The 16,401-nt window shown below is 56.0% G+C and overlaps 1 protein-coding gene across 1 annotated transcript; it reads left to right on the top strand.

Annotated features, from left to right (window-relative positions):
- Positions 1–1,404: 1,404 nt before the first annotated feature.
- Positions 1,405–16,281, top strand: LOC147678787 (uncharacterized). Its single transcript, XM_086946242.1, has 2 exons — positions 1,405–3,273; positions 15,518–16,281. Exons 1-2 carry the CDS (start codon positions 1,475–1,477, stop codon positions 16,047–16,049), a joined length of 2,331 nt encoding a protein of 776 aa, XP_086802368.1. The 5' UTR covers positions 1,405–1,474; the 3' UTR covers positions 16,050–16,281.
- The last annotated feature ends 120 nt before the right edge of the window (positions 16,282–16,401 follow it).

The raw sequence follows: 16,401 nt of genomic DNA, 5'->3' as shown, positions 1-16,401 counted from the left end.
TAGAGTTTTCTCCCGTGTGGAAGTTTGGTGTTTCTCTCAATGTTTGGAGAGTGGAAAAACATGTTTGTCTATAGAGGGGTATTGAGGGTGTAGAAGAGGAGAGCAGTTTTCATTGAAATAAGTTTCACATAGTGGTATTGTTCTGCAATGAGTGTCTCTTGAAATGCAGTCAGAGTTTTGGAGTGTGAAAGTTCTCCTGCCATTCTTTGTGCGGGGGCCTCCCATCGGTGGAGCAACTGCCTCTGGTGGACGGAGCGATGCTCTTATCCTTAGTAACTTGTTTGTGTTTCAGTTTTGTACTTTGTGCTCCTTTTGTTATGCCAGAGCTCTTGATTTGGAGGACAGCGATAATACAGGAAGGACTGGCTCCATGTAGCGTGCGGAAAACTAAAGGTGGCCGCTTTGTTTATGATGATTTTTTATTGACCATTGCAGGACCACATGGATGCAGTGAAGGCCTAGTCCTATAATGCCCCAGTCAAATTTGGTCAAGTTCCAACCTAAGGATAAAAAGGCGGATCCAGACGAGAGAAGCAAAGGCCCAGTCGCGCCTTGCACCATGGACTGCCTCCAGGACGGGCGTACGGTCAGGCGTAGATGGACGGTTGCATCCCCTGCCCTGCATGTCCGCCACGTCTTCTGGTGGCAGGCAGGAAATGAAGCCGGGATACAGCAATTAGGAGAGTGTGCTCAGGAAATCAAGGTGCTTGAATCCAGTTCTAACCTGACAAAGGAGGGGATTTCAACCCCAAGTCAGGGGGGTGGGGGGGGGGGGGGGGGGCAGTGTTGTTCCCAGCCTGCTTGTCAGCGTTATTTCTGAGGGCTGAAGGTTGAGGCAGGCAGGAGCAAAAAGAACAATTGATGGGCAGAATGCGGATCATTGTCAGACATTCACCCCAGGACAGAGATCTGGGCCTAAATCCATCGTTTTTTTGCTCCTCAAGCCTTTATAACCGTATACATGTAATGTGTTTGGTGTTTTGTGTACCTTTTTGCAAATTACCTGTTTCTTTTTGTGAGGCGCTCTGACACCTTCGGGTTAACTTGGCGCTATATAAAACGGCACTAAATAAAAAATAAATAAAATAAAGGCGAAGGACAGCACAAACACGCAGCTTTAATGGAGTGCGCACGCGCACAATGTCGTTTCAGGGTCTCGAGGACGGTTGGGGCAGCGCACGCCCACAAGGATATTATTCTGCCCGTTTTGTTTGAAATCGGCCTCGCGCTCGGCGTGTGCGCCTGCGCAGAGAGACATTTTCCTGTTCTTTCTTCTGCAAAGCCCTCGCGCTCGGGGCTCAGTGCACGCGCACAGTGACCGTTTCCGCCGGAAGGGGCGCGCTCTAAGGGCTTAGAGTATGCGCGTCCGGGTCGAGGCACGGCCATTTTGTGGAAGGCAGCAGCGTGAGCGGGTGACTTCGAGGAGCAGCAGCAGATCAGCATCGACCCCTTCACGCACCTGCCCGAGCCAGCCATGGGAGACCGCGCACCGCCCATGGGCTTCTTCGACGGAGGACGGCCCCCGCGCGGCTTCGACGAGCGCTTCCCGCGGGGCCGCGACATGGGCTTCGGGGACCGGCCCCACGGGCCCAAGCCGCTCATGTCCCTCCGAGGTGGAGGAGGCCCCGACCGCGGAATGAACGGAGGCCCCGGGCCCCGCGGCAGACCAGGAGGCCCCTTTGACGGACCCAGGGAGCCCTTCCCAGGCCACGGCCGCCCCTTCGGGCCCCCCCGCAGCCCCAGCCCGCCCCGAGGCCGCTTCGACCCCCGAGGCCCCCGTGAGCCTGGCCGCCCCGGCCCGCCGGGCATCCGAGACATGGTCGAGTACATCAAGGACCGCATCGCCCACGAGGTGGAGGTGCGCCGGCCCGACCTGCTGCACGACGAGCCCCGCCCCCGGGGAGACTTCCCCAGGGAGGAGCCGCGGCGCGGGGACTTCCCCAGGGAGATGGACGGTAGGCCCCGGGGAGACTTTCCGAGGGAGATGGAGGGCAGGCCCCGCGGGGAGTTCCCGAGAGAGATGGACGGTAGGCCCCGGGGAGACTTTCCGAGAGAGATGGAGGGTAGGCCGAGGGCAGACTTCCCCCGGGAGATGGAGGGGCGGCCGAGGCCAGACTTCCCCCGGGAGATGGACGGTAGGCCCCGCGGGGACTTTCCGAGAGAGATGGAGGGGCGGCCAAGAGGTGACTTCCCCCGGGAGATGGAGGGGCGGCCGAGGGCAGACTTCCCCCGGGAGATGGAGGGCAGGCGCGGCGAGTTCCCCCGGGAGATGGAGGGGCGGCCGAGGGGAGACCTGCCGAGGGAGATGGAGGGCAGGCGCGGGGACTTCCCCAGGGAGATGGAGGGCCGGCCCCGCGTGGATCCGAGGGAGATGGAGGGCAGGCGCCCGGAGTTCGGGAGGGAGCTGGAGGGGCGACCCCGGGGGGAGCTGCCCAGGGACCTGGACCCCCGGGGCCGGGAGATCGAGGGCCGGAGGGCCGACTTCCCCAGGGACGCGGAGCCTCGGCGTGACTACCCGCGGGAGGCGGAGGGCCTGAGGGGGGACCTGGAGAAGCGCGGGGCCGACTGGCCGCGGGAGCCGGAGGGCCGGCGCGGGGCGGACTGGCTCGGGGACCTGGAGGGCCGGCGGGCGGACTGGGTGAAGGAGGCCGAGGCGCGGCGGCCCGAGTGGCCGAGCGAGTTCGACGCCCGGCGCTCCGACATGTCCAAGGAGTGGGACAAGGAGCTGCTGGGCCGCCGGGCCGACTGGCAGAAGGAGCTGGAGGGCCGGCGGGGGGAGTGGCCCCCGGCGCCGCCGCCGCGGAGGAGCCGCAGCCGCTCGCCCCTGCGGCACGCCGCCCCCATGGGCATGGGCCACCCCTCGTCGGGCCCCCTGGGCATGGCCCCCGGGCCGCGGCCCGCCGCCCCGCCCAAGGGCCCCGAGGGCCGGCCCCGGGCCCCTGAGAAGCCCATGCAGACCCACGGGCTGAAGGTGCAGAACTTCCCCGCGGACGTGCCCGACGAGGTGCTGCAGCAGACCCTCTTCCAGAAGTTCCGCAAGTACGGCTACGTGAGCACGGTGGAGGTGCACGGGCAGGGCGACGAGCGCTACGCCCTGGTCTTCTTCTACCGCCAGCAGGACCAGGTGGACGCGCTCATCAAGGGCCGCAGGGACGACCTGCTGGGGCGCCTGGTCAAGATCACCCCGTGGATCGGACGAGAGGCCAAGAGCGGCGTGCGGCCCATCACCGACTGGGACGAGAAAACCGACGAGTTCCACCCGCGGGCCAGCAGGTGCTCACCTCTCTTCTCTCTTGCTTTCTGCCTTCTTTCTGGCTGCCTCGGGGGGAGGGCGGGGGGCTGAGGGTGCAGTGCCTCTAGGGACCGGGATGGTACATAGGAGCCTTACAAATCCAGATTAGGTTGCAATCCCCTTGCTAGTGCCTCCTTTGAAGAGATGGGGCAGTACCCTACTCTGGTGTCTTGGCGAGTCCCCTCAGGTGCCTGGGGCGGTACCCGCGACGCCCCCTCTAGTGACCGGGCTGAGTATAGATACCTCTGGTACATAGGAGCTGTACCAATCCGATTCAAGGTAGTCTCTACTCTTAATTTCCATTGCCCAGTCTGCCCGCCCTAGAGACCTCCTTTAACATTTGGGGCAGTACCCTACCCCGGTGTCTTGGCGAGTCCCCTTAGACGCCTCTAGTGATCGGATGATAAGTAAAGTATAGATACCTCTGGTACATAGGAGCCGTACAAATCCGATTCAAGGTAGACTTCACTCTTAATTCCCATTGCTCAGTCAGCCCTCCTCTAACATATGGGGCAGTACCACACCCTGGTGTATCTCGGCGAGTCCCCTCAGACGCCTGCAGTGCCCGCGACGCCCCCTCTAGTGATCGGTACACAGGTGCCTCAAAAATCCAATTAGGTTACATCCACTATTCCGTTCCCTTTGCTTAGCTAGTGCGCCCTACAGGGCTAGTGGGCTCCTTTAACAGATGAGGCAGTAGTACTCGACCCCGGGGTCTAGGCAGGTACCCACAGACATCTGAAGTGTCTAGGGCAGGGAGCCTGGGACGCCCCCTCTAGGGATCAGGCCGATGGAAGATAGATACCTCTGGTACATAGGTGCCTTAAAAATGCAGAGTAAGTTACTCCTATTCCATTCCGCTCTGCTTAGCCAGTGCGCCCAGAGGGCTAGTGCCTCCTTTGAAGAGATGGTGCAGTACCCTACCCTGGTGTCTTGGCGAGTCCCCTGAGACGCCTCTAGTGATCGGGCTGATGAGTATAGATAGCTATGGTACGCAGGAGCCGTACCAATCCGATTCAAGTTAGACTCCTGTTCCATTCCACTCTGCTTAGCCAGTGCGCCCTAGAGGGCTAGTGTCTCCTCGGGCTGATGAGTATAGATGCTTCTGGTACATAGGAGCCGTACCAATCCAATTCAAGGTAGAATCCTGTTCCATTTCCCCATGCTTAGCCCGTGCGCCCTAGAGGGCTCGTGGCCCCCTTTGGAGAGATAAGCAGTCCCCTTAGACGCCTGAAGTGCCTGCGACGCCCCCTCTAGGGATCGGGCTGATGGAGGATAGATGCCTCTGGTACATTGCAGCCTTACCAATCCGATTCAAGTTAGACTTCACAGTTCCATTTCCCCTCTGCTTAGCCAGTGCGCCCTAGAGGGCTAGTGCCTCCTTTGAAGAGATGGTGCAGTACCCTACCCCGGTGTCTTGGCGAGTCCCCTTAGACGCCTCTAGTGATCGGGCTGATGAGTATAGATCCCTCTGGTACATAGCAACCATACCAATCCGATTCAAGTTAGACTCCTGTTCCATTTCCCCTACTTAGCCCGTGCACCCTAGAGGGCTCGTGGCCTCCTTTGGAGAGGTGGGGCAGTACTTAGAGGCCTGCACTTCTTGCTCACCTTCACTGTATGTCCTCCCACGTTCTGGCCTGTGCTGGTGTCAACTCTCACAAGTATTCATAGTTTGTTTTAAGTGACAGGGGCTCTTAATGCCCACTCCGGCTGGTGGGTTGGGACCAGTAGGCGCACAGCTGCCCTAGAGTTGCCTTGTAGTTCACGCACAGATGTTCTAGGTGTACTTTCCACTGCAGCTTCTTTTCAAAGCACCTAGCCAACAGGTATGGTCGGTTATCCTCCGGCCAAACAGCACGAATACTATTTAGTTCTATGTAAAGTGTATTGTCAGGTGTCGTCAGAGTAAAACTTTGAGGTGTTTAGGCGCCAGTTCACGGATCTGCTCTTCATTGCCTGCATGGGTACTGTCAGTTCGTCAGAAGTTCCTTGCAATGGGTGACACTGGTGCGAGGTTGACTTAATGGGGGTGCACGGATACAGAACCTCGGCTCCCCGAGTGCATCAAACAGTACAGGGCGCAGTCCCTTCGATGCTGCTCCCGATGCATTGGCAGAGCGGTTGGCACCCTCAAGTGTGGTGAGGGACGCTTGAGGGTGCCATGCGTGGGCGCTCGCCTCTGCCATTCTGGGGCGGCCCTGTTGTGAGGTCAAGTGGCATTGATGCAAAGTAGGGGTGTTTATTTACAGTGGTATAGGAACGAGCTGAAGATCTGGACAGGGTCCTTCTGTCCCCACGCTCTCTGTAGTGCTCTCCCGCCAGTTTCCTGCTCTACACTACCTCCGAAGCCTCGTCAGGGGTAGTAAGCGCTATTTAAAGACAGTCATGCCTGGTCAGCCCCTGCCTGGCAATCGCCCTACCCCCAGCAGTCCAAACCCCCCTCCCCTTTTTATGAAGCAGCAGTATATCCCCCAGAAGCCCTGGGTTGCCCCTTTTTGTGGCCCTCTGCCCTGGTACCGCAGCAGAGGCGTGTACTGCAGCTCTACCCCGACCCCCGCAATCCATTCCTTGCCACTAGGGCTTAAGAAGGATACTGAGTTAATGGAGGTGAGTAACATTCCTTGGTCTACCAGTGATTGGTGGGTAAGCATGGCACACACCTAACCAGGTGCCCATCTCAGATGCTCGACACTTGCCAAGGCTGAAGGATTTGCGCCTGGTAGGTAACTCGCGCCTTTCGGCTTCAGGAGCCGCTGCTGAACCCCCCCCCCCCCCCCCCCCCCCCCATCTGGATTCATCTGCCATGGTGCTTGTGTTTATCGCTCTTTTGTTTTCCTCTGTTCCTGCGGTGTTAAGGCATAAAAACCCATCGAATACCAGCCCTGCACAGTGTGGGCTCCGCATGGCCCGTGGTGGTGGGCGGAGGGGAGACTGCTCCGAGGGTGGGGTTCAGTGTCGAGTTGTCATCTGCTGGAATCAAGCGCTTGTCAGAGCCATAATTCAAATCATTTTATTGGTGTACATTTCCTGTGCCAGTGATGTGTAAACAGCCCTGCGAGCTAGGCCTCGAAGTCGGATTAGTTTCCTTTGTGTATCTATAGTTGATCCTGCTCCCCTAAAGGCTTCTACTTGAAGCATTAAACCCCAGGCTGCCCTAAAGCCACCTGCTTCCCTCACCACGTGTACCACTGAAGTGAGCGTGGACTGTATGTAGTGATCAGAAGTGGACACTGGCCACCGTCCTCTGCCCTTTTGCGGCTGGCACAGCAGGGATGCTCCCTTCATAGTTGCCTAAATCCGGGCAGCTTGCAGTTCATCCTTAAAGCGTCTCTCCGGAAAATCCCCCCCCCCCTGTGGCACACGTTTAGTGTTCCCCGTGAATGGGGAACATCGTATATTTGGGCCACATCAGTTCTAGTTGTACTAGGGTGGGTCAGAAGGTATCTCTAGCTCTTTAATTGCGAACCTTTAGGGAAACGTTCAACCCCTTCTGCCTGGAAAAAGGAAACAGGGCACAGAGCCGTGAGTTCAGTCAAACGCTTTTTAGATATCCAGTCTTCAGCAGTGTCCTCTCTCGTCAGTGTAACGTGGACCCTTGTAGGACCTGGGGTCCAGCGTGGTCAGCTTCGGCCACGGGAGTCCATGGTGGCAGCCCCCCCCCTTGGGGGGCCTCTTCGCATGTATGCTGGCGTGTTGACTCTTTCTAGGTTCCCAAACTCCTGCCAAATGTCCCGCTCTGTGGTCTCTAGGGATGCTCGAGGCATCTCATTGGTGCGAGCGCTCCCCTCTGACCCACAGGCTGGCCTGGTGACATGTGCATTCATCGGGCCATCTTTGTTCAGCAGTGTCCTCTCTCGTCAGTGTAACGTGGACCCTTGTAGGACCTGGGGTCCAGCGTGGTCAGCTTCGGCCACGGGAGTCATGGTGGCAGCCCCCCGGGGGCCTTCGCATGCATGTCCGATGTATGCTGGCGTGTTGCCTCTTTCTAGGTGTCCAAACTCCTGCCAAATGTCCCGCTCTGTGGTCTCTAGGGATGCTCGAGGCATCTCATTGGTGCGAGCGCTCCCCTCTGACCCACAGGCTGGCCTGGTGACATGTGCGTTCACCTGGCCAGAGCTGAACCCCCACTGCTGCAGGCTAATGATCGGGGGCGTCCCCACAGCAGGGAGCTTCCAAGGACCGGACCACCATAGGGAGTCAGGCAACTATCGGTGCAGAGAAAGGGGCACCCCTCTCTGAAAGCACTCGAAGGGCTCTTTGAGGCATCCTAGAAGTATTGTATAGACAAGTTTAGATGCATCCGAGCGGCCCGTGCCACTGCTGTGATGTCCCGCTTCAATACAACTGTCCGTCTGATCCGTGCCTGGACCTCAGTTCCGAGGGTTGACCCTGTTGAAGCGCATTTCCAAAGCGCTCTCCTAGCAAAGCACATCATCCACAGAAGCCACTTTCACTAATCCGGGAACAATCCCTTTGTGAGTCTGAAGACCGGCCCTGGCTTAGATAGGTTAACATGACTTTAGAAAGAAACGGTCTTCCAGTTACGGTGGTGCGGAGGACCCCATGGGTTGCTGTGGACGCCCATCTGACGTGTAGCGGTTGCCTAAATACCATATCAAACCTCAAACCATAACCAAGATTTCACTGGCCAGGTAAGGGTCGCGCAAGGACGCTGCGGGTCCGTTAATCCCATTGCAGACCGCGCATTAGCCTAGGTCCCAGTGGTTCTACAATGGTCGTCTTGCAGTGCATCTTGTTTGGACTATGGTCGGGTGTCTCTAGTGAGTGCACAAGAATCCAGCTGGGGTGGAGGGTGGTCTCTGACACGCCGTGAACTGTCCCAGCATCGCCTCCACAGCATGGCCGCTCGCCGCCCTCTTCAGAGCCCGGAGTGGTGACCATGGCTGCAGCAGCTGCTCTTCGACCGGGCAGAAGTGGCCTCGCCCAGGTGCTGTGGGGACGAGGTAAGATGGCGTTCTTGGCTGGCATGGCTGCTGGAAACACTCCTGGTCCCCTGGTCCCTGTAGGGCATCCATACATCCCTACATGATGCTCACACACCATACATCTCCCGACACTGATACCTTTGTTGTTCACTAATGCAAATCATTATTGGGCCTCTCCAATCCCCCCCCCCCCCCAAAGCATCTCCTTGGCTTTCATTCACACTGACTTTCTTTTATTCCCACATAGCAATTATCCCAGGTCTGTCCTTCTCCAGTCCCTGGCCAAACAGTCATTGCAGGTGAGCCCCCTTTCAGAGGCCCCGTCCATCCTTCACCGAGGCCCCCGCAGTCCCCTGGCCGGACCCCCTTCCATCCACCAGATACATTCAAGTGGTCCTTGAGCACTAGTGTGATCGTGGGTGCGTCCCTCTCATCTGGGGTCCAATAGTTCCTGGACAGTGGGGGGCGGGCGTGGGGGTTGTCTGCATAGAATTATTCCAACGCAGTGTCATGTGGCTGCCCTTGTTCCAGTGTGACTGAGAATAGCTGTACTTTGACTTAATACTTTGCACCCTTTTGCCTGGAAATGTTTCTTAAATCTTGTTGTAGGTTGTGGAGGTTCTGGCGCATTGCCAGCTGCACCCGTTCTTGGTGGGCGCATCTTTCAAAATGTCCAATACCCGAAGCGGGTGGGGGGGGGGGGGAAGCTCTGGTAGCAAACCCTCAGTGGGCGCTACTGAACTTGAGGGCTGATGGTTGGGGAGAGGGTGCAGGCTGGCACCCTGGCATGTGCACACCTCACTTGGGCGCTACTGATCTTAAGGGCTGATGGTTGGGGAGAGGGTGCAGGCTGGCACCCTGGCATGTGCACACCTCACTTGGGCGCTACTGATCTTAAGGGCTGATGGTTGGGGAGAGGGTGCAGGCTGGCACCCTGGCATGTGCACACCTCACTTGGGCGCTACTGATCTTAAGGGCTGATGGTTGGGGAGAGGGTGCAGGCTGGCACCCTGGCATGTGCACACCTCACTTGGGCGCTACTGATCTTAAGGGCTGATGGTTGGGGAGAGGGTGCAGGCTGGCACCCTGGCATGTGCACACCTCACTTGGGCGCTACTGATCTTAAGGGCTGATGGTTGGGGAGAGGGTGCAGGCTGGCACCCTGGCACGTGCACACCTCACTTGGGCGCTACTGAACTTGAGGGCTGATGGTTGGGGAGAGGGTGCAGGCTGGCACGTGCACACCTCACTTGGGCGCTACTGAACTTGAGGGCTGATGGTTGGGGAGAGGGTGCAGGCTGGCACCCTGGCACGTGCACACCTCACTTGGGCGCTACTGAACTTGAGGGCTGATGGTTGGGGAGAGGGTGCAGGCTGGCACCCTGGCACGTGCACACCTCACTTGGGCGCTACTGATCTTGAGGGCTGATGGTTGGGGAGAGGGTGCAGGCTGGCACCCTGGCACGTGCACACCTCACTTGGGCGCTACTGATCTTAAGGGCTGATGGTTGGGGATAGGGTGCAGGCTGGCACCCTGGCACGTGCCCACCTCACTTGGGCGCTACTGAACTTGAGGGCTGATGGTTGGGGAGAGGGTACAGGCTGGCACCATGGCACGTGCCCACCTCACTTGGGCGCTACTGAACTTGAGGGCTGATGGTTGGGGAGAGGGTACAGGCTGGCACCATGGCACGTGCACACCTCACTTGGGCGCTACTGATCTTGAGGGCTGATGGTTGGGGAGAGGGTACAGGCTGGCACCATGGCACGTGCACACCTCACTTGGGCGTGGTGTAAGAGGTCCATGCGTGGTGGACCGTCGCACATGGAGTTTCACCCTTTCTAAAGCTCTGACTGCGGGGACAAGCTCCTTGGAAATGCTTGGCTTGCTTCAGGGTATGCTTGCTTGTGAGTTGGAGTGGGCATGCTAATGCCTAACACAGTTGTGATTTATCCCAGTTTCATTGTCCTCGCTCTACTAAACGCTGCAATCTGATTAGACAAAGTGCATGGTTTGAGTTGAGTGAACTTGTGCTTGTTTTCTCTGCATGTTGTGATGGCAACACTCCTGCGTCCTCCCTCCATGCGTGTGTATGTGCTCATCTTGGCGCATCTAGAAGTTTACAGATCAACCTATACTTGCTACCAGCCAGGAGGGCGTCTTGGTGCTCACAGGGTGGTCCAACCGCGCTAGTTAGGGGGGGGGGGGGGTGCAAGGCGGGGACGCCCTCTGTCACTGAAGGCTCTGTCCTGGGGACAGCGCTGCTTCCAGGTGATGGAGGGCTTTGAACAGCTGCCTGCTAGGGGAGTCTAGGGGGCTCTTAGGACCCCCTTGTTCCAGAGGGCTGCCAATAGGTGCTGCACTCACATCTCCAGTATGGTGTGGGCGCAGAGGGACGCCCACTGGTGATGGCACTACACATGCGCAGCAGCCCTTTACGTGAAACCAAATGCCCCAGGGCACAAAGTGGGCACTCCTACCAGCTGTACCCCAGGCACTTCCCATCATACGGCCCCCGTTGGGCATGGTGATCGGATTTTCCCTAGCAAGGCATTACTGAGGTCATTGGGCCTCTGTCAGAAGTGACACGTTTAACTATTGGATGGCACCTTTGGCTTTCTGGAAAGGCAGTGATGTCATAGCCTCGAGGCACTGATGTTACCCCATGGTGCACATAGTAATATGCCCACAAATGAGACTGAGGCGAACAAATCGGTAACCATGGCATAGAATTGTTTTTAATTGTATCTCGAAGTTGAGGATTGCCTTTGTAAAGCTGAAACATTAATTTGAGCCATACTTTGAGGTACATTGGGGCAACATGACTGGTACAGACGTGTCCTTTGTTAGTGCCCATCCTGGCTACCTTTGGACGTCCGTTCTTTCAGATCCAGGTAATGCACCTGTGGATCTAGATTGAGGGTCAAGGTAGTCGTGGAGTGAATGCCATTCATTTAAGCAGACCCTTGAACGAGCCTCGGTCAACCTCTTGACGTTGCCAAGACCTGTTTGGAAACCTTCTCTGGGAGGTGGTCTTGACTTGAACATTGGCGACTCCTTTGCTCTGCCCACTGACCTCGCAGTTGGTGCCCTTGTCCTCGTGAAACCCCCTCCTTGTTGATGGGGACACCAGTCCTCCGTGTACGGCTGACCATCTCAATCATCCCTAGTCCTCTGCGCATGACTGGGGCTGTCATGCCCACTGCTACAACTAAACTAACAAGGCTTCCTGATCTGCCCGGGGTTCGAGGGCACTGTGCCTTTGGTTTGCATTGAGAACCTGGGCCTGTTGGGTAGGAATAGCCCTGGCGTCGGAGCGCAGACGATGCGCCCTTGGTTGCCAGAGCCTGCTGGGCTTCCCTGGACCACATCTCCTCGATGAGTTGAACCGCCACGAGTATGGTCATCAGGCCCATCTTTGGAGCCTCGCCATGCACCTTTCCAAGCCTCCGCTGGCGAGCATCGGTTCATGTGCAGCCGCTCTGAGGAGGAGACTGGCGGGGGGCATCGATGGCGGGGGGGGGGGCTTGTAAATGGTGACTCCTGGGGTTGGAGAGCTGTGTGCTTCCATTGAACCTCGCGATACCCATAGTCAGGTGGGTTTCAGAGCTGTACTTTATTTGTAAACCTTCCTTTATTTGGAATAAAACGTTTGATGCTCCCCATCCTGCACCAAGAGCCCAATGGTCTGCGTCGTACAAACGTTAATGTGGGTCCATCACCTCCCTCGGGCTGCCCCGACTACTTCAGAAGGGGTGGGGTGCCCACATGGCGCTGCTGCCCCGACTACTTCAGAAGGGGGTGAAGGGATGGGGTGCCCACATGGCGCTGCTGCCCCGACTACTTCAGAAGTGAGTGAAGGGATGGGGGTGCCCACATGGCGCTGCTGCCCCGACTACTTCAGAAGGGGTGGGGTGCCCACATGGCGCTGCTGCCCCGACTACTTCAGAAGGGGGTGAAGGGATGGGGTGCCCACATGGCGCTGCTGCCCCGACTACTTCAGAAGGGGGTGAAGGGATGGGGGTGCCCACATGGCGCTGCTGCCCCGACTACTTCAGAAGGGGTGGGGTGCCCACATGGCGCTGCTGCCCCGACTACTTCAGAAGGGGGTGAAGGGATGGGGTGCCCACATGGCGCTGCTGCCCCGACTACTTCAGAAGTGAGTGAAGGGATGGGGTGCCCACATGGCGCTGCTGCCCCGACTACTTCAGAAGGGGGTGAAGGGATGGGGGTGCCCACATGGCGCTGCTGCCCCGACTACTTCAGAAGGGGGTGAAGGGATGGGGTGCCCACATGGCGCTGCTGCCCCGACTACTTCAGAAGTGAGTGAAGGGATGGGGTGCCCACATGGCGCTGCTGCCCCGACTACTTCAGAAGGGGGTGAAGGGATGGGGGTGCCCACATGGCGCTGCTGCCCCGACTACTTCAGAAGTGAGTGAAGGGATGGGGTGCCCACATGGCGCTGCTGCCCCGACTACTTCAGAAGGGGGTGAAGGGATGGGGGTGCCCACATGGCGCTGCTGCCCCGACTACTTCAGAAGTGAGTGAAGGGATGGGGTGCCCACATGGCGCTGCTGCCCCGACTACTTCAGAAGGGGGTGAAGGGATGGGGGTGCCCACATGGCGCTGCTGCCCCGACTACTTCAGAAGTGAGTGAAGGGATGGGGTGCCCACATGGCGCTGCTGCCCCGACTACTTCAGAAGTGAGTGAAGGGATGGGGTGCCCACATGGCGCTGCTGCCCCGACTACTTCAGAAGGGGGTGAAGGGATGGGGTGCCCACATGGCGCTGCTGCCCCGACTACTTCAGAAGGGGGTGAAGGGATGGGGTGCCCAAATGCCTCGATGGTTTTTTGCGGGGTTGGTGGAGTGATCAGTGTAGAGCCGGCTGAAGGGAAGTGCAGAGTGTTGAGGGCTGTCACCTATGGGGTTCAGTGGTTATGGGGGCCTTATGTCCTTCTCCCTGCCTTCTGCGAGGGTCGCGCATATTTCATATTTGAATTCCATTCCAGGGTGCTGTGGTGTTTACGGGGGCCTCAATGGGATCTCCCAATGGCGCGCTTGGATAGAATCTACACCCTCCCCTGCTCTCTTGGCTGGGTGGGATGCCCCAAAAGGCGTGTCCAGGGTAGTGTAGTACATCCCACCGATGACACCTCCTATGGGCCTGAACCTGCAACACCACATGTGGATGTGTTGTGTGGAGTACAGTAGTTTGTCCAGTGTATTTGCAGCGAGTGTCCAGCGGTTTCCCACAAAGTTTAGGCTTAAAGGGCCGTGGGGCGGTGGAGTTATGTACACTGCCACAGGATTGCTCCACAGCCTGCTCACATACTGTCCAGGGTGGTTCTAGGTGGTGCCTGGGAGGTCCTCATGATTGAGAAAGGGGGGCGTGGAGGGCTGAGCTGGTCTGCAGCATCTTCAAGGAAGATGTGGTGTCGAAGCTGAGGCGCGGCCAGCATGACCCCAGTGGGGCAGGAGTGCAAAGAAGCAGGCAGCGTCAAATTATGGCAACACTTTATATGAGATATTAGCCTTTCTGGTTAAGCCGGGGATCTAAATGTTTGGGCTGGGGGTCGATTTTAGCAATAGTTCAGGGTTGCAATGCCCTTTAGTGTGAGAACCCACTGAATGGAATGTTTTATGGGGTTAGCCAAATCCACATACTAAGACTGACAAAGTGCAATGTTGGAACAATATATTCTAATGATACAATTAAAGGTAATGTAACTGCATTTATTTAGTGCTTGACGAGGCAGCAAAGCGCTTCTTCTGGGAGTAGCCCTATAGGATCGGGGCTGAATTAGTGTCACACTCCCAACCCCACCCATTCCTACACTTGCACATCTTGCATATTAATGAAAACATCACTCATACCTATGTATTATACAGTAGACTGATTATTCTGATAGTGAAGTAGTTGTTACTGTTGTGACCTAACCAGTATAAATATAATTCAACGCGTGTTTCGGGTAGAATATTACTCAGGAAGCCTCGAAATGAATAACATCTGTAGGTTTATCAGACTGCTGAAAATGGGGATATTCCTTCTGATTGACAACTTCCCCGTTTTGATTTGAATGTTTCACAATTGCTGTCCTAATTTGCGAAGATGTTAAAGTCTTGTATGTTCTATCATACAAAATGAGTGTACTTAAACGATATTTACGAAGGTTTGCGATCCGCATTAATGTATGCGGTTTGACTCCAGCCCTTGGCGTGGCATGGGGCTTTTCGCAGGAAAAAAGCATTTGTTTGTCAACTTGACGAACAGATTTCTTTTGTCACAGCCCCCATGCCGCGGTTTCACTTCAATGTCGGCAATGCCCCCTTCTTTAGACTGCTTGTCTGAAGGGGCGCAGCCTCCATTAACCTGATGCGCAGAATGGGGGTGGTGTGACAAAAGCCTATTTGTAATGCAATAAGTAGCATATTTAGGAGTATAAAACCCGTGAGACCTATTTCAAGGCAAATTGTTCTTTTTCTGTCCTTTACAAATGTGCCTGGGCCTGCGAAGTAATCCTCATAGTTTGGTATTAGGCAACCTTAAGGTGGTTCAAATGCATGCTCTACGTGTTACTCATGGCATGGTTCATGTCTAATGAATGGCATTCTTTTAAAATGTCAGCTGTTTGTGCTGCAAGGTAGTTCCTGGCAACAGAAAACCTATGGATTCTTGTATACAAATGGTATCTCTAGCCGAACCAGATGTGGGGTGTTGTGCGATGCTCTGTGGGCCTCTTCCTGGACTGTAGTTCAAAGTTGCTCTTTGAACCCATGCATGAATGTAATCTCCTTCTTTCTGGCTTTTCACCAGAAGTCTGAGCTCCCCCTGTGGACCTAGGCTTGCTGCTAGCGAGGTATTGACATGCATCTTGTTTCGGGTACTGGACACAACTGTGGTCTCCATCCAAACCTGCCTGGCCACCCCATTTTGAATATATTGAGACTCGTCCTGTGCCTGATGCAATGGGCATGACCTCGGTCTCGTGTAATCTAGGGCTTGTGAGTCTAGAACTCTCCTCATGGGGTGGCACTTGGGTTACATCACTGGCACTGCTTGCTGACCTGTTGGTAGAAGAGCAGACCATGTTAAATGTGGATGGCCACTAAGGAACTGTAAGGCAGCTGTGCGTCCTTCCTAGGACAGAAGGACTCCATGAAATGAATGGGAGGCAAACCTGGTGGCACGTGTTTGAATATCTATACCTATGATCTAGTTTTTTTTCTCTAAAAGCTGTTTAAAAACAAAACTAATAGTTTCTTCTCTTTCCAGGACACTCTTGATTGGCAACCTGGACCGTGCCATTACTGCTGAGAAGCTGGGAGCCATCTGTGAGCGCTTTGGTGATGTGCTGGATGTGGAGATGTGCCGGGCACAAGAAATGGAGCCCACGCGCTCTGCCTTTGTCGAGTTCTGCGATATGTACTGTGTCTGTCGAGCAGGGAAGGCCCTGGATGGAGAGCTGATTGGCAAGCACCGCATCAAGACCGAGTTTGGCAAGAGTATCATCACCAACTGCGTGTGGCTGGATGGCCTCCCTCTGGAAGTCACCCAGGAGTACCTGATGCAGCGCTTCAGCCGCTTTGGGCAAGTCGCGAAGGCTGTGTATGATCGCCTGCGAGGCAGGGCGCTGGTCCTCTTCATCCGCAAGGAAGATGCAGTCACCGCAGTGCAAGAGACCAAAGGCACCCAGATCTCTGGCTGGAGGGTGAAAGTGGACTTTGCCAGTGACAGAGCCCGTCTGGCTTTCTGTCGCGATATGGAAGAATCTGGCCAAGATACAGGGGACTTCCTCTTCGTTTAATTCAGTTCAGTTTGTCACAAAGATGGAGCTGGGAATATTTCTGTGAAATGTTGGTAGAAAAATGTAATGTTTGTGTTGCGCTATCCACAGATTACTTTTCCCGTGGCTCCTGAAATACTGTTAATGTTTTGTAATGTGTAGGGAAGGCATTTTTTTTTATATAAATGGCTAAATGATGCACTCCAGTGTCTCTGGAGGTCGTATTACAAATACAGAAGTTGTGAACTTTTAATGATTCATGTCTTTCATTCTTTGGTCATTGAGTGACAAGGTTACATTTATGTGGTTATTAACCTATTTGCAGCTACGCTAACTATAGATTCCAGTTCGCTGACAGTAGATGGAGCCGAGT

The sequence above is a fragment of the Lissotriton vulgaris genome, chromosome 12 (genome assembly GCF_964263255.1).
Source record: "Lissotriton vulgaris chromosome 12, aLisVul1.2, whole genome shotgun sequence".
Taxonomy (NCBI): domain Eukaryota; kingdom Metazoa; phylum Chordata; class Amphibia; order Caudata; family Salamandridae; genus Lissotriton; species Lissotriton vulgaris.
Note: the sequence above shows the minus strand (reverse complement) of the source record. Positions and strands in the feature narration are given on the sequence as shown.

Bases quoted from the DNA above. Each gene is read 5' to 3' on its own strand.
- LOC147678787 (XM_086946242.1), top strand. From the start codon at position 1,475: ATGGGAGACCGCGCACCGCCCATGGGCTTCTTCGACGGAGGACGGCCC. The intron at 3,274-15,517 runs GTGCTCACCTCT...TTCTCTTTCCAG, and splicing joins TTCCACCCGCGGGCCAGCAG to GACACTCTTGATTGGCAACC.